The 12880-nt window shown below is 46.5% G+C and overlaps 1 protein-coding gene across 1 annotated transcript; it reads left to right on the top strand.

The window, feature by feature from the left end:
- Window positions 1-5374: 5374 nt before the first annotated feature.
- Window positions 5375-9943, top strand: GJD4 (gap junction protein delta 4). The gene is made up of 2 exons (XM_023218202.2): window positions 5375-6627; window positions 8582-9943. Exons 1-2 carry the CDS (start codon window positions 6564-6566, stop codon window positions 9628-9630), a joined length of 1113 nt encoding a protein of 370 aa, XP_023073970.1. The 5' UTR covers window positions 5375-6563; the 3' UTR covers window positions 9631-9943.
- Window positions 9944-12880: the final 2937 nt, after the last annotated feature.

Raw genomic sequence — 12880 nt, 5'->3', positions numbered from 1 at the left:
CTTCCTTCTTTCCTTTCTTCTCTTTCCTTCCTTCCTTCCTTCTTTCCTTTATTTTCCTTCCTTCCTTCCTTCCTTCCCTCCCTCTTTCTGTCTCTTTCTTTCTCTTTCTTTCTTTCTTTCTTCCTTCCTTCCTTCCTTCCTTTCTCTTTCTTTCTTTCTTTCTTTCTTTCTTTCTTTCTTTCTTTCTTTCTTTCTTTCTTTCTTTCTCTTTCTTTCTTTCTTTCTTTCTTTCTTTCTTTCTTTCTTTCTTTCTTTCTTTCTTTCTTTCTTTCTTTCTTTCTTTCTTTCTCTTTCTTTCTTTCTTTCTCTCTTTCTCTCTTTCTTTCTCTCTCTCTTTCTTTCTTTTCTTCTTTTTTCTTTTTCTTTATTTCTTTCTTTTTTTGGAGACAGGGTCTCCCTCTGTGGCCCAGGCTGGACTGCAGTGACCTGGTGTTATCTCAGCTCACTGCAACCTCTGCCTCCCAGGCTCAAGCGATCCTCCTACCTCAGCCTCCGAGGTAGGCGGGACTACAGGCATACACCACCACGCCTGGCTAATTTTACTATTTTCAGTAGAGATGAGGTTTCTCCATGTTGGTCAGGCTGGTCGAGAGCTCCTGGGCTCAAGCAATACACCTGCCTCGGCTTCCAAAAGTGCTGGGATTGAAAGTGTGAGCCACCGCACCCGGCCTCTGCTCAGTTTCTGAAGGATGCCTTAGAAAGATTTCCATGGAAGAGTTAAAATAACACAATTTCAAACACTTGAAGGGCTAACATTGGGCTATCCAGATAACTGTATTTCTTAACATTCAGGACAGTTGAATTTTTTTGTGTGCTTTTGATGTATTACAAATCAAAAGGCAGGGATAACAAATATCATTTAAGCTCTGTACTGAGGCTGGATGGTCTTGGCCACATCTTAATTTCACCTGAAAGTTGGGAAGGTGATTAAGTAGATTTTAAGGTGACTTCCATTTCCAAAGATGCCTGAGTCCGCGAGTCTGTGGGAAGTGGAATTTTAGGGGTCTGTGCATTCCCCACTGGGGCCCATCTTTGCTGCCTTGGGGAATGTGATATAGCACATTGATGCACATCTCACAAGTGAGATGTCTATTAACCGGCAGCCTCATCTGACCTGCTTGCATCTAACAGGCAGTTGTTTAGTTCAGCACTTTCCTCTGGGATCTTCTTTGGTCAGCATGCCCTCCTGTGGCTTGGGGAGGAGGCATCATTTTGGTATGATTGAGAGAATGAATCTGTGCCTGTTCGGTGTCTCTTGGAAGATCTTACCTAGGACTATTGGAGGTGGAAACAGTGCTTGGAAGTTCTTTTGCTCCCTTGGGAGAGAAGCTATGCCTCTCTGCATAGAAGAACCAGCCCAACTGCCTCAAAAAGAAAGTCCAAGGGGCACTGTGAATGCTGTCTTGGTAGAGAGAAGACACTGGGGAGCTGTGCAGTTGAGTTGAACTGGAGGTGAAAATGCGGTCTAAGAACAACAGTTTTGGGGACTTTAAGAACAGGAAAAGGCTCAGCTGAAGAAAATAGAAAATTTGTTCCTTGTACCAGTGGTTAATTTTTAGCTCTAAGTCTTGTGAGGGGGAGTCTGTGGGTGTGGCTGGGGTGGGACGGCACTGACCTGGTTCACCCTACAATACCTGTGCCAGTGGGAAACTAGATTGACAAGAAAGCAGTATAGTCTATTTTTGGGGGTAGATTTGCATATGCAGATGAGATGCAACTGTAGGCATGATTAAACTGTTGTGTTGGTGCCGCTGGTAAATATTTGCTTTCTGTCTACAGTCCTGGAAAAGTCATTTACATCTTGATAACAACCCAAACATACATTTCTCAAATCAGATAAATGATTCCTTACACACACACACACACACAGCAAAACAAAACAGATACCATCATTTCCTAGCCCTCCAGAAAATGAACTCTATTTCCTTGGGAGCCCTTTTCCCAACAGCCCTGGAACACCCACTGTTAAGAAAAAGCCACTCCAAACTTCCTGCATCTTCACTGGTACATCATTCTTGGCAGGTAATAAAAATGAAAAGCCAGTGATTGGGTTCATATTATTGGTGGGGCACCGTTCTCTAGGCTTTAGGCATTTTCCCATGTATTCCTCGCCACCATTTTAGGGGGCAGGGAATTGTGATTCTACAGTGAAGACACTGAGTTAAGTGACTCCCCCACAATCATACAGTCAAGAAGCTAGAGTTTTAATCCAGGTAGTCAGAGTGCAGAGCCTGTGTCCTTAACCTTGATATCAAGCTGCTTCTCATAATAATTCTCACATAGACCATCTCTTTTCCAACGTTTCTTTTTAGATGTAGAATCCTTTATCCAAGGGGAGTCTTGGCTAAAGCATAAAAGACAACACAGACAGCAGTGGAGGTGTTCTCACTGAAGCAGGAGTAAGAGGGTGGGGTCTGGAGCCTGGATCCTCCTCCAGTTTTTGTGACTCTGAGTCCCTGGGGTTCCCAGGGATTCATTTCTCTTCTGAATTAGCTCTTCCTGGGACTCAGCTACTCCTCTCACTAGTTGATCCTTCTATTAAGTGCAGTCAGTCCTCATATTCACAGATTTCTTATTTGCAAGTTCATCTACTTGCTAAAATTTATTCGTAATTCCAAAACCAATACTCATAAGACTTTATCTGCCATCCGTGGACACACACAGAGCGGTGGAAAATGTGTGTTGTCTGACACCTGTGCTCTTAGCTGGGGTGGAAGCAGCGGCTGCCCTGCCTTCTTGCTTCTGCTCTCACAATGCCAACGCGTACTTTCTCCCAAGGTCTCATTAGTGCCATGTTTTTGCATTTTTGTGCTTTTGGTTTGTGATTTTGCCATTTAAAGTGGTCCCCAATGGACTTAGTGGTGAACACCTGTAGTCTCAGCACTTTGGGAAGCTGAGACAGAAGGATTGCCTAAGGCCAGGAGTTCGAGACCAGACTGGGCAATGTAGCAGGACCCCCATCTCTACAAAAAACTAAAAAATTAGCCAGGCCTGGTGGTACCACCCTGCAGTCCCAGCTACTCGGGAGGCTGAGGCCGGAGGATGGATTGAGCCCAGGAGTTCCAGGCTACAGTGAGCTATGATCATGTCACTGTACTCCAGCTTAGGTGACAGAGCGAGACCCTGTCTCTAAATTTTTTCTTTAAATAATAAAATAAAATGGTCCCAAGCATAGTGCTGCATGAGTGCTGACTGGTTCTTCTGAGTGCAGGAGAGCTGTGCCAGGGCTTGCAGAGAAAGTATATGTGTTAGATGGGTTTCATTCAGATGTGAGTGATAGTGCTGTGGGCCATGATTTAATGTGAGTGGGTTAGTACATATTTAATATATATTAAATAAGGTGTATTTGAACAGAAACACACATAAAATAAGGCAATGTGTTAACTGGTTGGTGAAAGTGTTGTCATCTAACCGTGTATTTCCCCAAGGAGCTCCTAGTATTCACTATTGCAGTGTTGGTGGTAACTTTATAAAACATAGCTACTATGAATAATGAGAACTGACTGAACTCATCATATTTTGAAAGCTTCTCACTGGGCAGATAACGTGCTAGAACCTTATTTAAATGAACCCTAATTCTCAACCCTGTACGCTTAGTGTTATTACCCCAGTTTATAGATGGTAAAACTGAGGGCTAAACAATTTGCCAAAGTCACTACACTAGAGAGAGGTGAGGCCAAGGCTGAGTGCCATGTAGCACTATTGTTATCTTTCCTTTTTGCTAACACTTTTTTTTTCTCTTTTTCTAGATACAGGGACTTGCTTTGAGGCCCAAGGTGGAGTGCAGTGGCATGATCATGGCTCACTGCAGCCTCGACCTCCTGGGCTCAACTGATCCTCCCACCTCAGCCTCCTGAGTAGCCGGGATTACAAGCATGCCAACACTTGGTTAATTTAACTCATTTTTGTAGAGATGAGACTCTCCGTGTTGCCCAGGAGGGTGTTGAACTTCTGGCCTCAAGTGATCCTCCATCCTCGGCCTCTCAAAGTGCTGGGATTACAGATGTGAGCCACAGGGCCCGTGCTGACCACCTGCATTTAACATTTAGTGAACTCTTCCACTTTGGCATCTTGTACACTTCAGCCCCTGACTCCCAGCTGGTTTCTTTGGCCATGGGTTGAGCACAGTACTCCCCACATCTTCTCTCTACTCCACATACACATACAGAAACCTCCCCATCGGCACTGGGATGCTCTCGCAGAGACAGTCGGGAGTTGATGCCCAGACGCCTCGACCTTCTCTGCTTCCCTTACCTCCAGCTAGCTTCAGGTAGCCATTGGAGTTAGGATTTCTTTTCTTTTTTGAGACAGAGTCTCACTCTGTTGCCCAGGCTGGAGTGCAGTGGTGTGATCTGGGCTCACTGCAACCTCCGCCTCCTGGGTCCAAGTGATTCTCCTGCCTCAGCCTTCCAAGTAGCAGGGACTACAGGTGCCTGCCACCAAGTCTGGCTAATTTTTGTATTTTTAGTACAGATGGGGTTTCACCATGTTGGCCAGGCTTGTCTCGAACTCCTGACCTCAGGTGATCCACCCGCCTCGGCCTCCCAAAGTGCTGGAATTTACAGGTGTGAGCCACTGGGCCTGGCCAGAGTTAGGATTTCCAAGTAAAGCAAAATGTCACCTAGCAGGAGAGAGGAAAAAAGGAGAAAGAGAAAAAAGACAAGGCATGGGGATGGGGTAGACTTCAAGGAGGAAGAGCAAAGGTGACCATGATGAGAAGGGAGGTGGGTGGGCATGGGCTGCTCAGAAGATGCCCTGAAGGTGGGATCAGAGGAGCTGACCCTGAGATGCACCTGTCACTGACACTGGGTCATTCTTTACATTTCAAAATCATTTTCACATCTCTGGTCCCATTTTGCATATCACAGTCACTATGAGTGGGTGAAGAACACATTCTTTTTTCCTGCTTCACTGATGAGAAAGCCGAAGCATCAAGAGCTCCAGTGATTTGCTCATGGTCACGCAGTGCTAATTTATTCTGCATTTGGGACAGGCTATTTCTATCACACAGCAAATTCAGTAATTGCTTTCCTGATATTTCATTTTTTTAAAAAAGCCAATACCATAAGCAGTCTATTAGGAGACAAATTCTTCTTTGTTTTATACACCCTGTGACTATTTCAATATTTTTACTTAACTACAATTTCTCCAATTTCATTGCTCATGTCGAAGCATTTGACTAAAATATAGCAAAACCACTGTTCCTTTCAAGGGGGTCAAAACGTTTTCCGTGGATGGGAGCGTGTCATGGGAGTAAAGATGAAAGTAGCTTTGTTGCACTCTTCTGGGAATCTTTCTAGGGATATTACTAAAGTCAAGAATAGATCAGAAATGAAGAAAAGATGGGGATATAAAGAATAGCTTTCATGGAAAATTGAAATCATTCCTTTTCAAGTTTACAATTTCCACCCTGATCACAGCTCCCCAACCCTGCAGGATGGGTTCTTCCCAGATATGAAGGTGGCTGCGGCGATAGGATTTTGATGCAACTGTGATTGATGTCAGCAGGTCCAGACCATGATATTTCATGACAAATTTAACAGACATTTATTAAGTAGATTCAATGGGAACAGCTCCAGGTTAGATGGGGCTGGGTGATACAAAGGGAAGATGTAATCTGTGAAGGTCGTAGGGGCCAGTGAGGGATTGAAACACCAGGGATATGGGCTGTCATACACCCACTTCACACCAGTTGCTCTTACTCTATGCCATCATTTCACAGAAACCTCCCACAAATGCCAAGTGGAATGGCATGATTCTCCTTATTGCAAGATGAGATTATCTGGAAGGATCCAGTGACTTCCCCAGTGAGTTGGGGGCTGCCCCCGGCTTTACACCCAGGCTTTTGTCTCTAAGGGAAGAGCTGTCACTCACTGCACAGGAAGCAGCAGGAGAATAACCAAGTCACAGTCTAAAGTTGGGGCACCCGACTGAGATACAGATTTCTGCCCGCACCCATGATACAGGAATTCAGAATAAGGGTGAGATCCTTGTGGGTTCGTGTGATGGTGGCATGGCGATTCATGCTTGATTGAGAAGACAAAACATGAACACTTCTTTAAGATAAAACATGAACACTTTAAGGGCTTCTTGCACAAGTGAAGTGGTTGTGGAAATGTTTTCAAGGAGCAAATGCCTTTTTAATAGAGAAATTTACTTGACTAGTTAGCAGAAGTTTTTCTTTCTTGGGTTAAAAGTAGTTGCTGCTATTATATCCTGAAGCATCTGGCTGTCCTGATGGGGACATATGAGCGCTGCCACAGGCCTGGAATATCCCAGGCGGGTAAGAATAGCCCACAATAAGAGATGACTGCTGCTTGCTCTGCTGGTCACTGCAGTTGTCAGGAATGTTTTGCCTCAGAGGCTTAGGGCCGTCTCAACTTGGAGACAGAAAAACCCATCTCCTACTCCTGGCTCAAACCTTTGCTTTCTTATCTCCAGCTCACACCTTTAAGTCTTTTGTAATTAAAGGACATTTATCCAGGCAAGGATTTTTCCACCTCTTTGGAGAACACAGCCCTCCAGTGTCTCCTGCAGCCTGGAGCCTGTGACATTCTGGAAGCATGGAAGGCGTGGACTTGCTAGGGTTTCTCATCATCACGCTAAATTGCAACGTGACCATGGTGGGTGAGTATTGGGACTATCTCCAAACTCCCGCGTAGTTTTTGTTTCCATTGCAATGGTGGAATTGAGTCCTTCTTAAAGGTTCCAGGTATTTCCTCATTTTCAGTGTGCAGGCACCAAGCTGAAAGTTCACCCACTCCCAAAACAAAGGGCTGTGCCTTTCTGGAGGAAAGAGAGCTGAGGCTTCTAGTTTCTTTGAATGGTTCCGCGGTTCCTCTGTCATGGAAGGGTCTTGCGTGTGACATTGTTCTCTCACAGGCCCTCCTGTGCTGACACTGGGGTGCTGACTCCGAAGACTGAAGCAGGTGGAGGGGTATTTGTGTGCAACCCTGGTGTGGCTACGTTACCAGAAAAAGGAACAGAACAGCAAATGTTAATGAGAAAGTGATGCCTTTAGGTTTTATCCTGGAAGCTTAATTATTTTTGTTGTTGATTTTGGAGACAGAGTGTTACTCTGTCACCCAGGCTGGAGTGCAGTGGTGTGATCTCGGCTCACTGCAACCTCTGCCCCCCGGTTCAAGTGATTCTCCTGCCTCAGCCTCCCGAGTAGCTGGGACTACAAGCACATGCCACCACACCTGGCTAATTTTTTGTGTGCTTTTGGTAGAGACGGGGTTTCACCGTGTTAGCCAGGATGGTCTCGATCTCCTGACCTTGTGATCCACCCGCCTCGGCTTCCCAAAGTGCTGGGATTACAGGCGTGAGTTACCATGCCTGGCCTGGAAGCTTAATTTTTAAGGAGTAGCCATTTCTCTTGTGCACTTTAAACCAAATCCCAAGTTTAGTTTATTTTTTTTAACAAAGAGAATAACAGATTTTTGTTTAATGTAGATGACTCACATTTTCAGAGAGGTATGGGGGTCAGAAAAGGATGAATATATGCCAGAGATGCAGTTGATACTTTCCCGGCTCATTGTTTTGTAGATTTAGACGAGATCAACTTGATGTTAAAAGTTCAACTCAATGACTCATCACGTAGTGATATTATTCTTTGTTTGACTGTCTTTATTTATTTATTTTTGTTTTGTTTTGTTTTTCTGATGTCAGGCGATGTTTCTCTCATCACAAAACACAATATTCACAAGTTATTTTGGCTGAGTTTTAAACATGTTTCGAAACAGTTGGTCGGTGCCATGAAAATAGGGCTTGACAGTTATTTTGGTTTCCTAGCTTGGTGTCACTCAGTCGCCATACGTTGAAGAAGGACAAGCCTCATTCATTCTTAATAACTGGAAAAGGGGAAGAGGAATTCTGAATGATTAAAAAATCTGAACAATGGAATGTTCATAAAGAAATTCAATTTCAAAGGCCGTAGACTAACATTAACAAGCCCTGTGATTGAATAGAGATCCCTGGACTATTGTCATAAGTAAGAAGATTTACTGAAATCAGCAGCTCGAATTGGCTATACACAGTTACAGAAATATGCCAACCTCTTTTAAAAGGCTTATTCTCCTAAGAAGAAAATTTAAATCTTATTTACATCATTAATTTGCTCAGCCAAACTTTCTTTCTGGACCTGTCAGTCCAGGAGACATTACCAAAAGTCTGAATTAGCAGACAGGTTAAAACACTTTTAATATAATGCTTTTTAAAAAATCTGCTCATCTTGAAGCATCTTACAAACAAGGATGTTCACTGCTCAATAAATACTTGTCAAATGAACTACCTGATACTCTTGCTGTGGGTAAAGACAAGCTGACAGGTGTGGTGGCTCATGCTGCAATCCCAGCTACTTAGGAAGCCAAGGCGGCAGGAGCACTTGAGGTCAGGAGTTCAAGACCAGCCTGGGCAACATAGCACGACCCTATGTACAACAAACAAACAAACAGAAAACTAAAGACATGCTTATTGACGTCTCAGTTCCCCAATCTCAGCCCCAGTAGAAACTTTAAAACTGTTGCTCAGGGCAGTGTATTTGGGGGTGATGAGGCCATGCCTGCTTCCTCTCTTCCAGGAAAGCTCTGGTTCGTCCTCACGATGCTGCTGCGGATGCTGGTGATCGTCTTGGCTGGGCGCCCCGTCTACCAGGACGAGCAGGAGAGATTTGTCTGCAACACGCTGCAGCCGGGATGCGCCAACGTTTGCTATGACGTCTTCTCCCCAGTGTCTCACCTGCGATTCTGGCTGATCCAGGGCGTGTGCGTCCTCCTCCCCTCCGCTGTCTTCAGCGTCTATGTCCTGCACCGTGGAGCCACGCTAGCCGCGCTGGGCCCCCGCCGCTGCCCCGAACCCCGGGACACGGCCTCCGGGCAGAGACGCTGCCCGGGGTCCTGCAGGCAGCGCGGCGGCCTCGAGGTGCCCGACTTCTCGGCGGGCTACATCATCCACCTCCTTCTCCGGACCCTGCTGGAGGCAGCCTTCGGGGCCTTGCACTACCTTCTCTTTGGGTTCTTGGCCCCAAATAAGTTCCCTTGCACGCGTCCTCCGTGCACGGGCGTGGTGGACTGCTACGTGTCGCGGCCCACGGAGAAGTCCCTGCTGATGCTGTTCCTCTGGGCGGTCAGCGCACTGTCTTTCCTGCTGGGCCTCGCGGACCTGGTCTGCAGCCTGCGGCGGCGGATGCGCAGGAGGCCCGGACCCCCGACGAGCCCCTCCCTCCGGAAGCAGAGCGGAGCCCCTGGCCACCCCGAGGGACACCCGACGGACAAGGAGGGTGGGCGGGAGCAAGAGGGGGCGCCTGCGCTCCCGGGTGCACGCGCCGGAGGGGAGGGGGCCGGCAGCCCCAGGGGTACATCCAGGGTGTCAGGGCACACGAAGATTCCGGATGAGGATGAGAGTGAGGTGACATCCTCCGCCAGCGAAAAGTTGGGCAGGCAGCCCCGGGGCAGGCCCTACCGAGAGGCCGCCCAGGACCCGAGGGGCTCAGGATCCGAGGAGCAGCCCTCAGCAGCTCCCAGCCACCTAGCGGCTCACCCTTCCTGCAGCCGCCTGCAGCCCCCTGACCCGCCTGCCAGCTCCATGGGTGCTCCCCACCTGAGAGCCAGGAAGTCTGAGTGGGTGTGAAAAAAACAGCACCTGGCCATGCCGCGGGGCTCACGCCTGTAATCCCAACACTTTGGGAGGCCCAAGCAGCAGGATCGCTTGAAATGTATCTCCTTGCCCAGGAGTTTGAGACCAGCCTGGGCAACATAGTGAGACCCTTGTCTCTACAAAATATCTAAAAATTAGCTGGGCACAGTGGCTCCCGCCTGTAGTCCCGGTTACTTGGAGGGCTGAGGTGGGAGGACTATTTGAGCCTGGGAGATTGAGGCTGCAGTGAGCCAAGATCATGGCATGGCACTGCACTGCAGCCTGGGCAACAGAGTGAGACCCCGTCAAAAAAAAAAAAAAAAAATACACAATGCAGAGCTGAGAGAGCCCAGCTGTCCTTTGCACACGGGAATGCCTGTGCTGATGCACACTCACTTTGGCACCTGGCAGAAGGGCTAGCTGACCTGGGGACACACGGACATCACAGGAGATATATTCTCAGTACGGATTTAATTTAGATAACACTTTTTTATTTTTTTTAAAAAGCACATGACATTCAATGTCCCAGCAAAACTAAAGTGATAAACTGGAGTTGGCTTTCCCATAATGGTGAGATGGTTCTGTCGGCCACACTCTCCCGGTTCTGTTATCAAATTCTGTGCCATGTGTTTCATGTAAGGCATGTTTTCTTCCGTTAGTATATTAATGTTTAATATTTTCTAGTGAATTATGAGGTTTTCTTGTTTTTGTTATTCTGCTTTGGATGAAAGAAACATCTGTTATGCATGTCATAAATAGAGAGACATTAAACTTCTCCTAACCCCCTAATAAAATTGTATTAGTTCATTTCATACTGCTATGAAGAAATACCCGAGACTGGGTAATTTATAAAGAAAAAGAAGTTTTTTTGTTTGTTTTTTTGTTTTTGTTTTTTGAGTCAGAGTCTCACTCTGTCACCCAGGCTGGAGTGCAGTGGCATGATCTCTGCTCACTGCAAGCTCCACCCTCTTGTTTCACACCATTCTCCTGCCTCAGCCTCCCGAGTAGCTGGGACTACAGGTGCCCACCACCAGGCCTGGCTAATTTTTTGTGTATTTAGTAAAGATGGGGTTTCACTGTGTTCACCAGGATGGTCTTGATCTCCTAACCTCGTGATCCACCCACCTTGGCCTCCCAAAGTGCTGGGATTACAGGCATGAGCCACTGTGCCCAGCAGAAAAATAAGTTTAATGGACTCACAGTTCTACATGGCTGGGCAGACCTCACAATCATGGCGGAAGGTGAAGGAGGAACAAAGTCACACCTTACATGGTGGCAGGCAAGAGAGCATGTTCAGGGGAGCTCCCCTGTATAAAACGGTCAGATCTTGTGAGACTTACTATCGTGAGAATAGCAGGGGAAAACCCACCCCATGATTCAATTACCTCCTACCAGGTCCCTCCCACAACACGGGGGGACTATGGGAGCTACAATTCAAGCTGAGATTTGGGTGGGGACACAACCAAACCATATCAAAAATTAATGCTGATTGCATTATAATATCATGCTTCATACATCATTGTGTTAGAGCAGAAATGACAAATGCAGAAAATATGGCTAATAAACAGTTGGTTTGCGGGGGCATTGTATACCATTCCTGTGTATGGGTGTAAAGTGCACAGGAGGTAGGATGAGTTGTCCCTGTGTGTGTATGCTGGGTGGCTGTCCTCACTGCATAGAGGGAGTGCTTTTGCTGTAGAGGAGTGACCATAGATTTGTCACAAGTTTTTTAGTTCAGGCTTTGTGCCCTTTAGAGAGTCATACAATTCAGACTTCCCTGAGAATCTTCATGTTCCAGTGGAGAAGATGAAAAAAACCATGGGTATTGTGGAATGCACAGTCTGTGTTTATGAATTTTGTGTAGCAACAGACAACTGCGCCAGGTCTTGGGCTGGGCTTCCGATCCAGGCCTTTCTGCACTGCTTAGCATCATTCTGGCTTTGATCTAGGTGCTGCCCAAGTTCAGGTGTGATGTCCAAGTTTAGTGCTGGCCGAAATCAGGCAGGTGGGAGGATACAGTAGAGCAGACATTTGCTATGGGACGGGATTAACCTGCTCACCCTAATCAAGGGAGGAAAGAGGCATTTGGGTGTAGTTCAGAAATAGATGACTATTCCCTGGTTTCCAAGTATGGAAGGGCTGAGGAGCGGCACCACCCTTCACTCCAGCAAATAACAAAAAAGGTGAACAAACTCCTCATCAGGACGATGGGCACTTTGACTCTTCTAAAGAAGACCTTGATGATGAGATGCCCTCAAACATGGAGAATAACAGCCTGCTTGGTGTGTCTGCAGGATATCAAGGCAGTTGGTCCAAACTTTAAACAAAAATCCCAAATTGGTTTTGGCATAAAGCTATTTGAATGTATGTGCCAATTTTAATATATTCTCTCCTCTCTCTCTCTCCTCTCTCTTTCTCTCCTTTCTCTCACTTTTGCTCCTTAAGCCACTGAAAGCTGTGAGCCATGCCTCCGACCCCTGTCTTCAATATTTAGATCAATGTCTGGCACATAGTGGCTGCTCAAAAAACTGTTTTGTTTTCTTTTTTTTATCTGATATTCCCGAAGTATTCAGGGGCAAATCTTGTTGTTCCTTGTAGTGTGCAATTCTGGTGGACTTCCCAAGTCTCTCAAGTCTTCCCAGTCTTATAGAGATAAAGGATTTCTTTATTTCTTTCTCCTTCCTTCCTCCGTCCCTCTCTATTTTCCTTCCTTCCTTCCTTCCTTCCTTCCTTCCTTCTTTCTTTCTTTCTTTCTTTCTTTCTTTCTTTCTTTCTTTCTTTCTTTCTTTCTTTCTTTCTTTCTTTCTTTCTTTCTTTCTTTCTTTCTTCCTTCCTTCCTTCCTTCCTTCCTTCCTTCCTTCCTTCCTTCCTTCCTTCCTTCTCTTTCCTTTCTTCTGATCTTCCTTCTTTCCATTTTCCAGGCAGGATCTTTCTCTGTCACCCAGGCTGGAGTGCAGTGATCATGCTTCACTGCATGAGCTCCCTCTGGGACAGGTAGGGTAAGAGGGAGGGTAAGGGGCCCAGGGTAGGAGATCCGGGCTCTGGCCTCACGCCCACCATTGCCTAGCAGGTCGGTCCCTTCCCTGGGCCCCTCATGATGAGGGGCCCTGACCAGGGGATTCTTTAGTGCTCCACAAGGGTCAGACTCTGTCAGTGAGATGTGCGGCTGTCAGTCACCTTAGCATTAACAGGGACTCATTTATGAGGCCTATTCAGCTACCTGCCTGCATGCAGGTTTTGATCA

Source organism: Piliocolobus tephrosceles, chromosome 9 (assembly GCF_002776525.5).
Source record: "Piliocolobus tephrosceles isolate RC106 chromosome 9, ASM277652v3, whole genome shotgun sequence".
Taxonomy (NCBI): Eukaryota; Metazoa; Chordata; class Mammalia; order Primates; family Cercopithecidae; genus Piliocolobus; species Piliocolobus tephrosceles.
The sequence above is the reverse complement of the archived record's forward strand: the minus strand, read 5'-3'. Positions and strand labels throughout refer to the sequence as shown.

Excerpts from the sequence above, each read along its gene's own strand:
- GJD4 (XM_023218202.2), top strand. The coding sequence starts at position 6,564 with ATGGAAGGCGTGGACTTGCTAGGGTTTCTCATCATCACGCTAAATTGC. Across the intron at positions 6,628-8,581 it reads TTGCAACGTGACCATGGTGG|GAAAGCTCTGGTTCGTCCTC; the intron begins GTGAGTATTGGG and ends CCTCTCTTCCAG.